The following is a 19,047-nucleotide window of genomic DNA, read 5'->3' as shown; positions in this document are numbered from 1 at the left end:
AATATACAACTTATATACATAAACACGCAATACAGTCAAATTGCTCCACGTCATTTATTTTTGTGGAAAGCCAGTGCAGGCCTGAGCGGCGGTCATATTTTGTACCGCCATGCGGTACATCTAGTTAGGAAAACTTATTCAAATAAACTTAATTTTTTAGTTTGTGCAATTAAAAACAAATCATTTAAAACTAGAAAAGCATCTCTTACTCTCTGCAGAAGTGCGTGGAAGGAGAGAGGCCACAGCTCTCGTAACAGCGGTTGCCATCTCATGGCCATTACTCTCAGACGCTGGGTCGTTGAGGCTGTCAGCTGGTGCCAAGCCTTCGGTGGGCAGCGCAGCTGCGGCTGCTTCAGCACTTAACTGCTGGGCTGCAGCCGCCTGCGCCTCCTGGAGCTGCTGCTGTTGCTGAACTAGAGCAGCGAGCTCCTGCTGGGTCAAAACGATAGGGATGGTGGTGGATTGGTGCCCGTCATGACCTGCGTCTCCCGCACCTGAAACAGAAAGTCTTGCTGAGAATTCAAAGTATACCGTATCCATCATAACGTTAAGCATATGGCAGCGTGTCGCACACTTACTGAGCACAGCCTGCTGAGCCGCCTGTAGGACAGCCTGGATGGCGAGGGCCTGCGCTTCTTCTGTTGCCGCAGCCTGTGCCGCAGCCTCAGCCGCTGCCGTCACAGCCAGCTCTTCTGGGGTCAGTCCAGTCACCATGAGGGTAGTTTGCTGTCCTTCTGCAGACATCAACTCCTGGGGAAGAGCGAGTGCTTCTGAGTCTTGAGCAGCTAGACTCATCGCTTCTGCAGCATCCACACCGGCCTCCATCTGCTTTACCGAGAAAACAGGGAATTGTTTAATATTTGCACATTTGTTTAGGGTTAGTAAGATTTTATTCAGTGAGGAAGTATTGAACTGAACAAAAGTGACAGTAAAGACATTTATAATGTCACAAAAGAATTCGATTTCAAATAAATGCTGCTTTGATTTTCATTCATCAAAGAATCCTGAAATATCCAACACTGTTTCCACAAAAATATTATTTTGCACAAGAACAGTAAAAACATACCGCAAATCAGCGTATTAAGGCCTGTTCACACCGGGACGAATTTCGCGCGCGATATTCGCCGACGTTTAACGCCTCGTGACTAAACAAAGGGCGCCAATGTGAGTGTGCACACCGACGCGAAAAACGCCACGCGTAAAAGCGTCATTTTTTAAAAAACGCCTCGGGTTCGTTTTTTTGGTTTGACGCGCCGCGTCAAAAACTATCCGACCAATGAGATTGGCGCTTTTGCTCACATGTCTGGAGCTTCTGAAGTTACAGTAAAACACAATTTGGGGGCGCTCAAACACAAAACGGTCTTGCCGAGCACACATACAGGCGAAGAAGATAGCGTCTACACTGCTGGGAAGAAATAAGACGAGGAAGATGCAAGGCAAGATGAATGTAGAGCTGCTGGCCTCGTTGGTGTCGGAACATAAAGAACTATATGACAAACGCGACTACAAAAATCTTGATAAAAGAGAACTGTTATGGAGTGGTGTTGCAGAGCAAATGGGCCTTGATGGTGAGTTTCATTTTACTTATTGTCTTTCATGTACATAGGCTTGTAACTTTTTCCCACGAACGTTTGACAATCGCGCCATCTAATGTCAGGGAATGAATTTGCATGTTCACTCGGCTCATCGTCAGCGAAAATCGCTTGGGTGTGAACACAAAAAACGCGTTGAAAAACGCTGGCGAATAACGCGCGCCGATATTCGTCCCGGTGTGTAAGGCCCTTTAGAATGATTTCTGAAGGAGCATGTGACGCTGAAGGCTGGAGTAATGATGCTGAAAATTCAGCTTTGATCACAGGAATAAATTACATTTTAAAATATATTCAAATAGAAAACATTTTAAATTGTAATATTTCACAATATTACTGTGTACTGTATTTTTGATCAAATAAATGCAGCCTTGAGCATAAGACACAAAAAGACTTCTTTCAAAAGCATTAAAAAAATCTTACCAACTTCAAACTTTTGAACAGTAGTGTATATACCAATGTATAATGTGTATATATATGGTTTTAAAACAAAAATTCAAATATACAAGGTATAAACAAGGTTTGCAATGCAAAAGCTCTTTTTAAAAATAGTCTATTGAATTTAAGGGTCAAAAAAGGTGGGGAAAAAAAAGAAGTCTTTAACTGTTTTGGTGAAAGAAACAATGACTAATTTTGTAAGCGAATGGAAAAAAAGCATCATAAAAGTGTAGATTAACAAAATCACATCATATGCATTTATCTCTAAACCATATGATTATAAAAGCCTGTATACCTCAGCCTGATCTCCTTGACCTGGCTGTGCTTCCATGGCAACATGAACCTGTAGCATGGTGCCCTCATCACCCGCTGCACTTTCATCTATGGCAACGACCCTGATGGCTCCCTCTTCACTCAGCTCTCCCTGACACACGGTCTGCATGGGCTCTTCTCCCGCTGCTACGGCCTCTGCGCTGGTCTGCTCCATGGCCTCCGCCTCTCCCGGGACCTCAGCCACTACCGCAGATCCGGCCATAGACGAAATCTCCTGCATTGAGTGAGAAAACAATCAGAAATAGAGAACAAGACAGACAAAATAAATAGAGCACATATCTGCATGTATTAGAACAGAATATTTACATATTAATTAATGTATTTGTAAACTACTATTTTGCAATACTAATAAGTAAGGCTATCATCAAAAATCTGCCCAGCACTGCAGCTTTTTCTAGCCGAAATGTTCCCAATTAGACAGGAAGGGACTGTCTGTATATGTAAAACGACTAAGCAGCTTTTATGCTCCATCTTTAATAGTATCAGAGACAACCTTGAGAGCAAAGTGGAATATAAATGTGCGTCAGGCCCAGGAAATTGCATAAAGCCAGCCGATCAGATTAGAAGCGTGGTCATACCGGTACTGATGGTCCTGGAGTGGGCGTGGCCTGTGTTACTGTGGTGATGGCTCTGCTCTGTGTTGTGGGATTGGCTGGTTCTGTAGATGACGTGGGTTCTGAGCTGGTGCCGCTGTCACTCTGTCCATCACCGCCCTGCTGGGCTAGAGGACAAACACAGATAAGCTCAATTATTAGGGGTGCTCTGAAACTCTGACATTGACAGACAATAATAATTAATGCTGATAACTGCTTTATAATACGATGACCAATATTATAAATCTATACGTTTTCTTTTAGAAGTGTTCACACTGGAGCAGCATTCAAATATTATAAGTAAAATAGGCATCAGAACATTTACAGTACAAAAGATGGATAATCTATTTAGTACTCTAGAAAGCATGCAAATTGGGGGAGAAATACCCCTGATATTAACAGGTTTAAATGTCTGGCTAAAAATAAAAAAGTGCCCTTGGTTGCATATACTTTGTAGAAGAAAGTTGTATACAGAAATAAAACAAGCCCTGATATTAACAGCTTTTAAGGTCTGATTAATCAGTGTGTACTGTAGGGGTGTTGAATGGGTCACTTGACAGTTTCAAGCGCTTTTAGTATTTACTAGTGTTTATTAGTTCTAAATGCTCCTGTCGTCTTCTGTGTTCAGACTTAAGTTTTATTTTACTACATTCAGGAAGAGAACTTTCTTGGAGCAGTTTATATATCTGACTACTTGTATTCATTGACGAAAATGTAGCAGTAATATTGCACGAGCAGTAATATTGCAACGCATCGTGATGCATCCTGATATTGAATCGAATCGTGACACCAGTGACGATTAACACCCCTATCCGTTTGGAGAAGCTAGTCGATGCATTCCGTTTTAAAGGGGTGGTATAATGTCCTTTTCGCAAGATGTAAAATAAGTCTTTGATGTCCCCAGAGTGTGTATGTGAAGTTTTAGCTCAAAATACCCCACAGATATTTTTATATAGCTTGTTAAAATGGTCACTTTTTGAGGGTGAGCAAAAACACGCCGTTTTTGTGTCTGTCCCTTTAAACGCAAATGAGCTGCTGCTCCCGGCACAGAGGGCGGAGTTTCAACAGCTTGTGTCCTTTTACCTCACACAAACATGCACTGAAAATTTGAAAAACTTTTAGCCTTTTATGTTCAAACCGGAGTCAGACAATGATGGAGAGACTCAAGAAGAAGTGACAACATGTAGAATGCAACAGGACATTTCTGAATGGTTAGTTGATGAATTTATGTAGCTTATGTGTAGTTATCTTCTAGTCATGACAATCTATAAATCGCGTTCCCGGGGGCGGGGTTTATGTAAATTTTAGGGTTTGTGATGTCACTAACCCGGGAGGAATGTCGTGTAGTCCCTACCAGCCGTTTCTTGTAGTCTTCGAAAAGCAATTTCTTTGAAAAGCAATTTCTTTAAAAGCAAATATCTCCCTTGCTTTGAACTTTGAGCGTTGTAACTTTGCAGATGTTGTTTATGCTCAAACAGCAACATTACACACTAACTAAAGTTAGGAAAGTGAAATCATAATCAACCATCCCTTTAAAAACAAATAATTATTATTATTTATTATATAATTATATTTAACATACTTTAACAACAAAATTAACCAAAATTATTATGTTCATATTTACATTAAAACAATAATCTTTAAGTGTTATATAGATAAATACCTGTTCCTTCTCCAGTTTCTAAGTTGCTTGTAGAAGTGGTGGCTGTGTTGGTGGTGCCCGTTTCGTGTGTTTCACAGGGTGGATTGGAACACACAATTTGCACAGCGCCGTTTTGTCCAGCACCAATAGAAGACGAGGACTGGGTTGGTGTGTTGGTGGTGCCAGTTTCATGTGTTTCACAGGGAGGATTGGAGCAAACTTTTTGCACAGTGCCACTCTGTCCTGCACCCATAGTAGATGAGGCCTGGGTCGGTGTGTTGGTGGTGCCCGTTTCGTGTGTTTCACAGGGAGGATTGGAACACACTTTTTGCACGGTGCCACTCTGTCCTGCACCCATAGTAGATGAGGCCTGGGTCGGTGTGTTGGTGGTGCCCGTTTCGTGTGTTTCACAGGGAGGATTGGAACACACTTTTTGCGCGGTGCCACTCTGTCCTGCACCCATAGTCGATGAGGCCTGGGTCGGTGTGTTGGTAGTGCCCGTTTCGTGTGTTTCACAGGGAGGATTGGAACACACTTTTTGCGCGGTGCCACTCTGTCCTGCACCCATAGTCGATGAGGCCTGGGTCGGTGTGTTGGTGGTGCCCGTTTCGTGTGTTTCACAGGGAGGATCGGAGCTCACCCTCTCCACAACATTGGTTTGCCCACTTTCCATACTGGAGCTTGACTGTGCAGCAGTATCAGTCGTGCCCGTTTCATGTGTCTCACAGGGTGGTTTTGAGCAGACCTGCTGTGCGTCACCAGACTCAGCTGAAGTGTCCGTCTCTTGCGTTTCACTTGTAGGGCTGGAGCAAACAGGTATCATAGTAGAGGAGATGGAAGCTTGGCTCTTCTTGGAGCTCTGCACCGTACCCGTCTGATCAGAGCCCATGTTGGAGCGGGCGGTAGTAGAGGTGTTGGTGGTACCCGTGCGGAGAGTCTCCTGCCGCATGGCACCAGCACCGCCCTCTGTGGCGGGCGTTTCTGTTTCTGAACCAGAAGCTGAGGATGTAGCTGACGAAGAACCATCTGTCTTGCTGTTCACGGTGCCCATCTTTTGAGAGCCCATGTTGCAGCTGGCAGTAGTGGCTGTGTTGGTGGTGCCCGTATCATGCGTCTCTGAGGGTGGATTGGTGCAGACCTGCTGTGCCCTGCCCATGTTCGCAGAGGCGGTGGTTGCTGTGTTGGTGGTGCCTGTTTCATGCATCTCACACGGAGGGTTGGAACAAATCTGTCCAGTGCCCATTTTGGCAGAAGCCGTTGTCGCAGTGTTGGTTGTACCAGTCTCATGGGTCTCACATGGTGGGTTGGAACAAATCTGTCCAGTGCCCATTTTGGCAGAAGCCGTTGTCGCAGTGTTGGTTGTACCAGTCTCATGGGTCTCACATGGTGGGTTGGAGCAGACCAGTGTCACGGTGGTAGCACCGTCGCCAGCGCCGTCACCAGCATCAGCACCAGTGGTGGAGGGCTGCTCTGAGGTGGGAGAGGCCAGGATGGAGACAGGAAGATCCTGTGCAGGCTGGGCTTCAGCACCACTTGGAGTCGTGATCAGGGTTACTTGAGTAGGCTGGGGTGCCGACTGAAAGGAAAAATAAACATTATGAAATGGATTATTAATTGGATGAATGAATAAATAATAAAATTATTTTACTATAATAAATAATTTCTTAATAATAATAATATTTATATACTGTTATTTATACTCATTTATATAAATACAAAAAACAAATATACACAACTGATAAAAATAGGTAGCAACTTATAATTATTGTTATTTTGCACTACTGTTTAAAAATAAGGGTTTGTAAAATGTATTAAATTTATGCTTATGCTCACCAAGGCTGCATTAATTTGATCATAAATCCAGTAAGCATTAACATTTCAAATAGCAGTTATCTATTTTAATATATTTTAAACAATTTATTTATTCCTGTGACAGCTAAACAAAATTCTCATATTGAAAACAATTGTGCTGCTTAATATTTTTGAGGAAACAATGATACATTTTTTTCATGATTTTTTTTTTGTATTAATTGAAAGGTAAAAAGAGCAGCAATTATTTTGAAATAGAAATCTTTTGTAAGATTATAAATGTTACAATGACTCACTTGTATTGTAGCGGTGGCGTGGCTGGTCTGGGCAGCAGATACAGTGATAGCCGTGGGATTGATCACCTGGCTGGACAATGTGGCGATGGAGGCAAGTGTGGTGACAGGAGTAGCCAGGCTGGCATTAGCACTTACCACATTGACCCCTGCCGCACTAGTTGATACAGTACCAGTTACTGTTCCCAGAGTTGTGACTCCTAAATTCAAAGAGGTCATTAATGATATGAAGAATAACAATTTCGCTCTAATTTGCATAAAACTACACCTCAGAGAAAGTTTACAGCCTGAATATTCATACCCGTGGTGCCTTTGACGACCAGTGTGGTAACCGTCGGTTTGCCGGCAGACACAGTGCCTGGTGAAACCAGACGCACTCCGCCCATAGGCAAAGTGCGCAGGATAGTGCCAGGCTGTCCTGGTGCCCCCTTCAGGACCACCTGAGAGCAAATAAAACATTCAGGGACCAATCAAAAGATTAAATTAAATCTACAGTATATGAGCTTAAATGTGCATAAAACAGAGAACAAATGGGCCTCACCTGTGTGACTCCCTGTTGTCCTGCACCTGCTGTTAGCTTAGGCACAGCTGTTATGATTTTCCCCGGAGTACCAGTGCCAGGAGTAACAACCTTTGTGGTGATATATGTGATGGGTGACTTAATGCCAGTACTGCTAGTCACACCTAGCAACGAGACAGGGTATCATAACAGGAAATCATGTGAGCTTGCAACGATGCGTAAAAAAACAGATCTGTTAGTTAGTTATAAACAACATAACAGGGTTGTGAGGCTCAACTCAAAATGCATAAACAACCTCAGATTCAATAGAACTAAAATCTCTTTAAATGTACGATTACATATGGGATGAACAGTCAGTTGTAAAACAGACCTGTTGCTCCTTGTTGTATAGCAGACATAGGAATTGTTTTAATAATGGTGGTGCCTGGTTTGTTGGCGGTATTTGGAGAGACACTGCTGATGCCCAGGATAGTAGGTTTGGTGCCAGCCCCTCCTGCCTGGGTAGTTGTAATGATTGTGGTGGGCTTGCCATCAGCAGATGTGACCAGTTTCAGGATGGTACCAGCAGGCAGAGGAGTCTTTGTCTGAGAAAAAGTGGGGGAACAAGCATAAATAACAATATAGAAAATTCACAACACAATTTATTTTAAGTAATGTACGTGCTTCAAATGAGCAGCACTACTGACTTGAATTAGAGTGACAGGACTGCCTCCAGCCTGTCCGGTGACCGCAGATGTTTGTACTGGTTTGGTCTGGACAACAGACATCATCTTCCCAAGGCTGGAGATCTGAGAACAGTAAAGGGTTATTACTGAGTATAACAAAATGAAATAATAGAGTCCAGATTTATAGAGTCAAAACACTATGGCTGCACATTTTCAGAGAAAAATATTCAAACTGTGATTTTTCTGATAAAAAAAAAGGTGATTAAAAATAAACAAAACAGAGCTTCACAATTTAGCTAAAACTTTTGTGAATACATACCAATAAGTATAGTTTTGTAATTATAATTATTATGATTATTACAAAATAAACTAAATAAGAAATATTACTATTGTATTTCAATGTAATAAAAATGAGTGTTAATGAAAAATAATTTTATTTTAAAAGTACAAATACTAATGCTTATGGCTGAAAACTACACGGGAAAAAATTATGTTAATACAAAAATAAGAAATATATTTTCAGCTATAGTAGGTGTATTTACTGTAACAGTAGCATTCATGTAATGTAAAAATAAAACACTACATTGACTTCACTGTGTAAATTAAATATACACTGACTCTCACAGCTACTGAAGTTATTGTCACGAGCATTGAGTGATTTCCTTTATTTTGTTGTTTGATTAACATTTATGACAGGATTAATTGGCTGCTGTCACTTCCTCATTTACATTACAAATGATTCCAATAAAATGTTTTCCTCCCATGTGGCACAGATCGGATATGACCCACGAACTGGATTCTGATATTTTCAGATCGGCTTCAGACCTCATTTTAATGTAGAAATAATCTGATATATCGGATATGTGCATTTGCGTCTGCCATGTAAGTGAAAAAGCGACTGCGACGAATGACGTCACCAACCACCACTTTTATCTAATGCAAATGAAACATCTATAGCTGTATTTATATAGACTAGCAGAGTATTAATTTAGTTTGTTTGTGTTAAATAAGTTTGTTTTTGAAACCATGCCGAGTGCTCGTTGCCGCTGTTATCGGTGACTTTTGCCTAGACGAGAGCTGGTCTTGGCAAGTATTCATGTAAACACAGTCAGTTTTAAGTGAACACAAACATCTAGCCAAGTTAATGTCAAGCCCTGCACTCAATATATAAATGACTGTTTATGTAAACCTTGTGTGTATTTGACAGTTTAAGCAAAATAAGACGCAAAAGAGAACTTCAGTACTCATGCGCTGTTTGACAGGCTTTTAGTGTGCGTGCGCTTTGGGTGCAAGTGTAAATAAAAAGTTTTAACTGGCAGGGCTTTAAAACGCATACAAAATCAAATGATAAACTTATGTGATGGAGAAGTTTATAGTTTATAAGCGCTTCTCATTACAAGTTTGGGAAAATGGTTGCATGTTATAAGCGACCCAAACTAAGAGGAGATGCAGAGATGTGTTTGTGTGGAAAAAAAAAGGACTGAACTAAAACACTGGTTCATGAGCTGCTTGCATGTAAATGAATTAACAGTTTCATGCTTCACTCTAAAACATGCAGCGCATGTGTGATACACACTGTGAAACACACTGATCCATATTGTGATTTCCGTTTTTATTTTGATCAATCGAGCTGCCATACTTTTTGTTTTGTAATTTTTTTTTTACCTTTATCCAGATATTACAGTTGGAAGAAGTAAAGTAAAGTGGGAGAGAGCGGGTTGTATCGGGAAAGGACTATGAGTCAATATTTGATCTCAGGTTGCCCGAAGCGCAATAGCCTCTTGGGCAGCGCTGCGATACGTTAGTGCAATCGGTTCCAACAAGCATTTTTTCTTTTAAAGATTTATTTTTGACGTTTTTGCCTTGTACTAGGATAGGACAGTTGCTAGACAGGAAGTGCTGTGGGAGAGAGAGAGAGAAAGAGAGAGAGAGAGAGAGAGAGAGAGAGAGAGAGAGAGAGAGAGAGAGAGAGAGAGAGAGAGAGAGAGAGAGAGAGAGAGAGAGAGAGAGAGAGAGAGAGAGAGAGAGAGAGAGAGAGAGAGAGAGAGAGAGAGAGAGAGAGAGAGAGAGAGAGGGAAAGGTCTATGAGCCAGGACTCGAACTCGGGTCGCCTGAAGCACAACGGCGCACTTGCCCACGAGGCTATCAGCGCCGACAAGCAGCCCTATTTTTAAGCATAGAAAATCAGATGTGGTGTTGTTCTTACCAGAGCACCGCTGCTACCCATTGTGATAGGGCTCTTAACTAGGGTTATAGTTTTGGTGACTCCTCCGACCATGGTGGTAACAACCTGGGCCTGCTGGGCTACGGTTACTGTGCCTGATTTGTGCACAGTGATGATTGGTCGATTCGGAGTGTTGGGAGTAGAGATAGAGGAAGTGCCGACCTGGGCTGCAGCTGTTTTCAGCATTCGGGTCGCAGGATTAGTAACCTGGAGTGGAAGTAGGAACAAAGACACATTAAATCACAAATAGCTACAAGACAGGAAGCGTATAATCAGGATGAATCATGTCCGGAAGGATGCCAGAAAGGGAAGTTGATTCTATGTGTGTCTTAGCATTTTAGAACTAAAATGTTTTTATCCAAAGCACTTTCTGATTACCTATAGCACAACATCAGATTAGATATAGCTAACAGGACGGTATACACGAGCTGGTATTAGGGGTGATTGTAAGGTGCCATTAAGAAAAACTACCTTTGGTCAGCTATCTTTGGCTTTTAGAGGAACACATGAATGGAATAGACTTCCAACGGAGTTGAAAGAATTAAAACAAATAACAGGTCATTGTGGTTTCTCAAAAAAGCTGAAAAGATGGTTAATGTTAAATCAAAATTGTGAACATTTATAGGTATTCTGGTATGGTCGTTTTTTATTTGTTATTTTTCTGTATTGTGCTGTATATGTCCTTAACATCAACCTGCAGAAGGGACAACGGATGAAAATTAGCCAGTGTTGGCTAAATCTGTCGCATTTTACATATGGTTATGGTATTATTAATGTGTACTGTCCTTGATTAAATAAATAAAAAATAAAAAATATATACTTTGCAGGACAGTGGGTCTCCAGGGGTAGGGTTGAAGACTTCTGCTTTATAATGTTTATTCAAAGATCTGGTTACTCGAGATGACACTTACCATTACAGGTGAAGCTACTTTGACAGTAGCCGGCAGAGTTGTGGATCCAGGAGTAACATTGACGGTTTTCATGATGGTGGCTCCAGCTGGAACATTTAGCACAGTGGAAGAGGGCGGGATCTTCTGTGTGGCGGCTGCAGCTGCAGCCAAAGCAGCCATTCCACTCATCTGAGGGCTGCTGCCCATTGGCTAGAGACAGAAACAGTTACAGTGCATTTAAGGTTTAAATGCAAATTTAACACTGGACACTAAAATTGAAGACAGGGCTTGCACGATTTGGGGAGGAACAGAATTGTGATTTTCCCCCTCCTGTGCTTGTTTATAGGGCTGCACAATTTGGCCAAAATGTGTGGTTTTATATCAATATGACTATAAATAAATGTATAATAAATTATATCAATAACTATTTTATTAAGTTTTGTTAGTTAATATAGAAAAATACTAAAAAGAAGAAAAAAATGTATTGTAATATTGCACTGTAAAATAAAGTATTTAATAATGCATACATTTTATTTTACACTACAACTGTAACATTTACAATTATTCAATTAGCTACTAAAGCAGCCTTTGTGACACTGCGATTTAAGTTTTATTTTGATTAATCGTGCAGCCCTAATTTAAGATTTATATTGATCGTCTACATACCGTCCCCTGGGTGCTCTGTGCGGGGACAACCATGCGGACACCTGCAGGAAGTGATGTAACAGTGACTGGGGATTTTCCTCCAGGAGTGGCCTGACGCACTGTAACGACTGACGTCCCGGGGGTCGAATGAGGCGCTGCCACTTTAAGAATAGCTGGAATGAAAAGAATAAGTTAGGGTTGGTAATATCACAAATAGTTATTAGTATTATTATTTACAGAAAGTAAAACACTGCACAGCAGTCTGCAAATTGCAAAAAGCCATTCATTAAGTAATTTGTACCTGGTCCACGAGGTGAGGCTGCAAGCGGGCTGGTTGGCATGGCGGTTGTGGGGGAAGGGACTTGTGGCACCAGTGTGACCCCAGAGAGGGGCATGCTCTGAGCTGCAGGAGCAGCAGTGGCGGGCACCGGACTCCTAGGCGAGTTGATGGGTAAAGACTGGATGGGGTTGACTGTTGGCGATGTGGCAGCTGTTGCAGCAGGGATGTCGTATTTCTGTAGCTGCAGCAGGTAAGTGTCGGCGGTAGGCACTGCCCCCCAGCTCACCTCCAGAGAGTTAGTGTTGGCACGGACCAGCTGAACACGTGATGGGGGCTGAGGACGATCTGATAGCAAAATACGAGATTATGCATTTTAAATGTTGTTTGAGATGGTAATACTAGGGGTGGGAATCTTTAGGCAACTCATGATCTGATTCTGGAACGATCTACACTTTTTTCATATTAATTAGGGAGTTCTTATAAAACGTGTGCATTTTTATTAATTACGTTTTTAAATAATTACACATTAATAAATCAGGACAAATGTGTGTTAAGAACTATTAACTAACTAAATATAACTAAGTAGACAAGTCACCTTTATGTATATATTGTTTTATACAATATATTAGAGCTGCATGATTCTGGATAAACTGAGAATAAAATGTAAAAAAAATTGTTTAAAAGAGATCATGATTCATGATCCAGTTTTTAAAAAATAAAAAATTTTGAATATAATTTTTTTTAATCGGTTTGAATAAATGATTAAATTACTCGCTCAAAGACTTCACTTGTTTGAACATATCAGATGTGTTGTCTTGTCCTTAAGGCCTGGGACACACCAAAACCGTTATTGACGCATCATAAAGCATTGGGAGATGCAAGTTAATTTAACCACTTATACAGTCGTGCTCCTTCAGAACAAACAGACAAAAGTGCATGTGAGCTTTAGAAAGCAGACATCTATCAGCAAGTGAGTTATGTGCATCAAATTTATACTGCATTCCAAACTGTATAAATTATGCTTTCTCAGAGTATTTGGAAGGGAAAACACTGAAATACATTGTTAAAAATTAAGCTCAGAATTGATTCTCAGGTTTTCAGAACCGAATCAGTCGTTGAAGATCGAGACGCATCTAAGAATGGATTTTTATCAACTCAACTCACCTGTCTCCAAATACCACAGATCTTTGCAGCAAACTTGGTTGTTCCAGGCTTTGCGATAGCCGTCCCTTCCACTCCAGACGTACAGCCTATTGTTAATAGCAACAGAGCAGTGTCCAGCTCTGGCCCGTGGGATATTATCCTCCAGAGTGTCCATCAAGATTGTTTCCCACGACATCGAGTCTGAAGGAAAAGGTCAAGATCAGCAATGATAAAACACATAAGCTGTGAACTATGAGCAGAGGAAGCATTTTAAGTAATCAGAGACAGTTCTCTTTTAACCCGATAAAGCCCACTCTATCATATTTGATACAGAAATTGCTAAGGCCTCTAAATAATCAACATGACCAAAACTTTGCTGAAAAACCTCAATCTACTACATGCCTTTTGTAGTCTAATTAATAGGGCTGTCAAAATGGCTGAAGAACTAAAGGTTTTTTTAATTTAAATATTACTAATATTCTAATTTAAAAGGCATAATTTCAGTTAGGGGAAGAAAGCTTTTGGTGCAATGAGCAAAATATAAAAGGCACTGCATACATTTTTTTTGTCAAAGCAATGATATAACATGACGGTGCAAAAATAAAGTGCATAACGTTTAAGATCTTCTTTGCATTGAGCTTCTCTATTTCTGCAATGTTTTGAATAAACAACGCAGCAGCTCCGCATCTAGTGGGTTTAACTGGACAGGCTAACAAAAGCAAAACACAATAACGACTCTTACACCATCACATCTCATGTACCAGTGATACAGCTGCCAGACGCACACCTAAAATTCAAATACACCATTTTTGCATTCGAATGTGGATTTTTTTTTTTTTATTCGATGAATATTCGAAATTCAAGTTTTAATTTGACAGCCCTAACACTTCATTTTTTAGCAAAAGGCATTTTAGTATAATTCTAAAAGCATCCACCTTCAGGTTGTGGTACAAGTGTAAACTATTTTTTTTTTTTTTTTTTTTTACAGATTTTCTAAAGGTTTACTTGATTACACAATTTTTAATAGAAAAATCATGTTAAAATCTAAGTATCAAATATCATACATCAGGCTTTTGAGGAACATTTATTTGTACATCTCCCAATCATCATTGTAATGCATTTCATTGTTTTGACCACAATAAAATCTACAGAGCTTTGATCATAACACTAAGCATTTAAATATAATTTTACTAAGATATGTAACTGGGAACTATAGAGCGACAAGAACTATTTATACAGTATGCATTACGCAAGTAGTCTGCTATACTATTATAAAAATCTAATAGATTTACATTATTTTTGGCCATATGAATATCAGAAACTGCATCAAGTTGCATATTTTGCTCAATTTAGGCCTCAATAAAATAGAGCCCTTTTTATTTAAAGGTGCAGCAAGCGTTAACACCTAAAAAAACAATGTATTTATTGTTAATATTTGCTGGGTGTATGTGCTGAAAAACATATTGTGTTTGTACATAGTCCTGGCTGCATAAATAGGAGAAAAAAATGAAGTGGATCAGACCAATCCACAGAGCACCAAAACATTATTGTAGCCAATCAGCAATAGGGGGCGTATCCACTCATGATGGGGGAGGAGAGAGTGAGCTAAAGTGAGATTTGAATGTTGAAAGAAAGACTGTAGAAAGTGAGATGGCTGAGATATTACCGAAGAGAAAAAGGTCAGAGGAAGATAACTGGAAATAAATGGGTTACGATCAGGCAAGAGCTAGGATCTGCATCAATATTGGAAAATATTTCCAGCACTAGAGATAATGTTAGAGAGCGGGAATTAAGGCCCGAAAACAGCAACCAAGGTTGCTTTGCTTTTATTTTGCGCACGACTCCGCTTCCGAAGATGTCCAACTTTACAATTACAAAACAAGCCTACAATAGCAAAGATAAGCCTTTAAAAAAATTAACTAAAAAGATAATTCTCGATACTAAATGAAATTATTTAATGAAATTGTTGTTTAATTTAGTTTTATATACATGTTCTCCATATTTTGTTCTAATGTCACAAGTAATAATCTCAAGGTTTACTGGGTGTTAGACGATTCTTTGTTTCTTTTGCAGTGTGGGTTTGGTGAAGTGTAATCAAAACAAACATCGTCACATGTGTTACCTTACTTCTCACCGCTGCTTCCTGCTGGTTTAGAGCAGAGGTCCCCAACCCCCGGGCCGCGGACCGGTACCGGTCCGTGGGACATTTGGTACCGGGCCTCACAGAAAGAATAACTTAACGTATTTTCCGGACTATAAATCGCTCCGGAGTATATGTCGCATCAGTAAAAAAATGCGTCATGAAGAAGAAAAAACATAATATAGCCTAAGTCGCATTAATTTAGAAATGTAGCCTATTTCACAAAAAAAAAAAAATAATAATAATAATAATAATAATAATTGTTCGGATGGGACAGTTCACCCTTACGGACGTGAGCGCTCTGAAAGCGGCACAAAAAGACTGCTTTAAAACTTTCACAGAGACCTCAGACAGAAAGCAAAAAGCCTGTCTTTAAATTGTATTTCGTTTTGTATTAATTGTATCTTAATTTTAATCAATGTTTCATCACCCAATTGCCTGGATTTAATAAGAAGTAAATATAATAGAAAATATTTAATCAGGACACGGAGGCGCGGGCGGCGGGCGCGTGAACTGGAGCTGATCTCATAAATTAACCGAAATTCAGCGTATAAGGTAGCCTACTTGCCTCACAGACCTGAGACATAGAAAGCTTGAAATGTCTAATTTTAAACAGAACAATTCAAAACAAAAGAAAACTGACTGTTCTCTGCTTATGTAATTCGTATGAAATGTGCATTTCTCTCTGGCGCGTTCACTAGGCATACTGCGAAGATCGAGTCAGCATTGTCAACTTCATCTTTGCACAGAAAACACTTGTTTATTATTAAACAATTAAAATGTCTCCTGCTATATTTTACATATTCATAATCATTAATTTTGGTTCTTAAAATCGGTTCTTTGTGACAGCTTTTAGGTGCTTTATTGGCAGCGCCACCCTTACATCGCATCAGCACCGTAAACATGGAGATTTTTTTTCTTTTGGGGGGCTTTTTGTTTGTGTTCAGGCTTTCTCAGTTGTCTTTAGGCGCGATATTACGAGTACCCTGCTAATAAAATTGCAAGTAAGCCTACACATTGGATTCGCGTTTATTATTATATTTAATTATTTTTTATATATTTTTTATATTTTGTTGTATTTATCCGCCGCACCTTAAAGGCCGGTCCGTGAAAATATTGTCTGATATTAAACCGGTCCGTGGCGCAAAAAAGGTTGGGGACCGCTGGTTTAGAGGACAATTACTATGAGTCGCCATATGCGTTTTTAAGAATAGCACAGCGCCGAGTGCGTCAAGTATTAATGCCTCGTCCGTTTGGGGATGAGCACGCGCAATCAGCGGAGGCTCGCGGTGGGTAGCCAGGTAAAAATATAAACAAGACTTTAGTGGATCCTGTGTTGCACAGCGTGTTTGTTATTTTGGGGGCGGAGCAATTAAGGGAGAGGTGTGTTTGTTTGTCGATTTCAAATATTAACAGTGTGTCTCAGAAATCGCTTGCTGCACCTTAAACATACCTAGATTTAAGCAGGCCAAAGTGTTAGTGCACTTCCACTCCTTCTCGTGTGTGGCTACTTTGACATCATCCATAACCAGAGGGACCCATCCACCAAACACAAACATCCTACAAACACATGAGACCAAAGTTAGTGAAGTCCACACCAAAGTCACTATTAAAGTAAACATGGAAAGGCATTCACAACACATTTTTCTTCTGTGAGGTAAAAACTAAAAACTGTGGGAGGTACTTAATTTTATTCACTTCCAAAAGGAAATTTGTTATTTAAATGCAAGATAATTTAAACAAACAACTGTTTTAATGGTCAACCAATGTAAATTTTTTTTAATGGCCATTGCAGATGCCGATATTCGATATAAAGCCGATCATTTGCCAGGTTCGCTGAATGCCAACGCTATATGAGCAGCACTTGCCTTTCTATTATGAATTACAAACGCAATAATAGTTTTTCATACACGGTTTACTTTAAGACAGTAAACGGGGGGAGGCACTATCATACTTGGCAGACATGAGGGAGTCGCTATCAATATGCGGGGAATTTAAATCACTTTTGAATGTGCTCTCGCTTTTCACTTTCGAATTCGCAGTCACGCATACTCTGTGTATAGGGAGCGGCGGTACTGACCCCACATTTTACAAGATTAGATATTTGTCATTGACGCTCAGGATCTGTTGCGCACCAAATCCTCTGCCATCGTCTTGTCAGTCATCTCTCCTTACTCTCGTCACGTGATAAGTGAAATCTGACTCCTGCTGCACTGTGCTGCGACTCTGCAGCTCGTGCTGTATGGAGCAAGCAGACGCTTTCAGTTTATAATTGTAGCATCCATCGTCCAACTTAACTAAATAAGGTTTTTATTTCTATAAAAAAGCTAAACGACAGTGGGGGCGGATGATGTAATCAGTGTATGGCCGAAACACCGTGTAACACAGACTACCGCAGCAAGCCTACTCTGAAAGTAATTTATGATTCGATGTCACCTTAAATTCTGCACCCAAAATGCAGTACTGGTTTCTCATCAATCATTTCCAATCTTGAAGACAGTCAATGTTTAAATGAACATCGTAATGTTCAAACAAGCTTGAGAAAGTTATTTAACTTACTTGTTGGTTATAGTGGTGGCAGAGTGGAGACTACGGGGCAAAGGTGCCGCTCCACTTATGGCAGGTTTGTTCCAGGTTAAAGTATCTGCAAAACAGAGTGAGCGCAATTTAAGCCAATTCATAGTTTTCCCTTGATATCACACACCCTTATAGGAACGATCACCTGGAGCAGATAAACCCAGAATATAAACGCAACACGCGTTTCCATTAGGGGTGGAACGGTACACAGAAGTCACGGTTCGGTACGAGTACAATGGAGGGAAAAGCAAAACAAAAATGTAGAAGGCAATTTTGTTTATTTTTTTAACAGGATGTACCACCAAAGGAAAATAAGTGTCTTACGCCTTGTATTTTTTAAATAAGTTTTATTAATAAAGTAAAGGCATAGAACCAGTTTATTTGTAGTGCATTGACAATAGTTTTATATAATTAGTTTATTAATTAAATTAATAAAAAGACAAAAAGACCTTGAGATATGTTTGATAATCGTACCTGAATGAATTTAAAATTAATTTGCAATATTTCAAAATTTTAATTAACACTAACTTTATTCTCATCTGAATTATAAATAATGTATTTCTGTATAAAATAATACTACCATTAAAAACATTTTCTATGTTCACATCAATGTAGAATGTGTAACTTGCTGTGTTGGGTGACAGTTGTAGGTTACAGTTTGACAAGAGTTTACAGTTTGACAAAAGCACAATGTTGTGTTTTATTGCGAGTGTACACAAATATAAGTAAACACTTATGCAGTTTGAATGATGTTCTATGAACAAAATGACGGAGTATGTTTTTTGTTTCCACTGTTCGATCACGCCCGCGCCTCTCTCTCTCTCTCTCACAAACACACACACACACACACACAACATATTCCAGCATTGCAATCTTGACATCACAGCCTGTGAGGTAAAGCGGAGATACAGATTACGTGTCCCTAAAGAACCCGCGTATCTAACAGTAGTTCCGCATTACATTAATTAATTTGCATGCGTTCATTTTCTGGGGTCATCTGCTTGCCTGTATATAGTATGCATGATTAAAATGGTGTATACTTAATTTGATACTTTATCACTGTTTTAGTACATTAAGTGTTTTTCATAACCAGGGCTCCAGACTGCGACCAATTGGTCGCATTTTGCGACCATTTTTTTCTGCTGGCGCGACCACAGCGTTGCCGAGCAGCGAATGCAAACAAAATGAAAGCGGAACGAAAATGCGCTACTTATTTATGCTTCACGGACCGTTTATTAGTTCGGACCAACAACAGACAGCGCAGCG

General features: G+C 40.0%; 1 protein-coding gene across 2 annotated transcripts in view; it reads right to left on the bottom strand.

Annotated features, from left to right (window-relative positions):
* Positions 1–19,047, bottom strand: part of hcfc1b (host cell factor C1b) — a 30,009-nt gene that overhangs the window by 5,608 nt on the left and 5,354 nt on the right. The window contains exons 6-22 of one of the 2 annotated variants that reach the window (XM_084389446.1): positions 17,764–17,848; positions 16,658–16,764; positions 13,086–13,265; positions 11,943–12,266; positions 11,663–11,814; positions 11,018–11,206; positions 10,089–10,313; positions 7,904–8,005; positions 7,588–7,801; positions 7,239–7,381; positions 6,999–7,137; positions 6,701–6,897; positions 4,617–6,171; positions 2,939–3,081; positions 2,323–2,574; positions 579–828; positions 210–494 (exon numbers count right to left, since the gene is read on the bottom strand). In XM_084389446.1, the coding sequence (XP_084245572.1) occupies positions 210–494; positions 579–828; positions 2,323–2,574; positions 2,939–3,081; positions 4,617–6,171; positions 6,701–6,897; positions 6,999–7,137; positions 7,239–7,381; positions 7,588–7,801; positions 7,904–8,005; positions 10,089–10,313; positions 11,018–11,206; positions 11,663–11,814; positions 11,943–12,266; positions 13,086–13,265; positions 16,658–16,764; positions 17,764–17,848 (4,542 nt within the window). The remainder of the gene's footprint in view (positions 1–209; positions 495–578; positions 829–2,322; positions 2,575–2,938; positions 3,082–4,616; positions 6,172–6,700; positions 6,898–6,998; positions 7,138–7,238; positions 7,382–7,587; positions 7,802–7,903; positions 8,006–10,088; positions 10,314–11,017; positions 11,207–11,662; positions 11,815–11,942; positions 12,267–13,085; positions 13,266–16,657; positions 16,765–17,763; positions 17,849–19,047) is intronic. The other variant, XM_084389447.1, reaches the window with a different exon arrangement.

The sequence above is a fragment of the Rutilus rutilus genome (assembly GCF_951802725.1).
Source record: "Rutilus rutilus genome assembly, chromosome: 19".
NCBI classification, from domain to species: domain Eukaryota; kingdom Metazoa; phylum Chordata; class Actinopteri; order Cypriniformes; family Leuciscidae; genus Rutilus; species Rutilus rutilus.
This window is presented reverse-complemented; position numbering and strand designations above follow the sequence as displayed.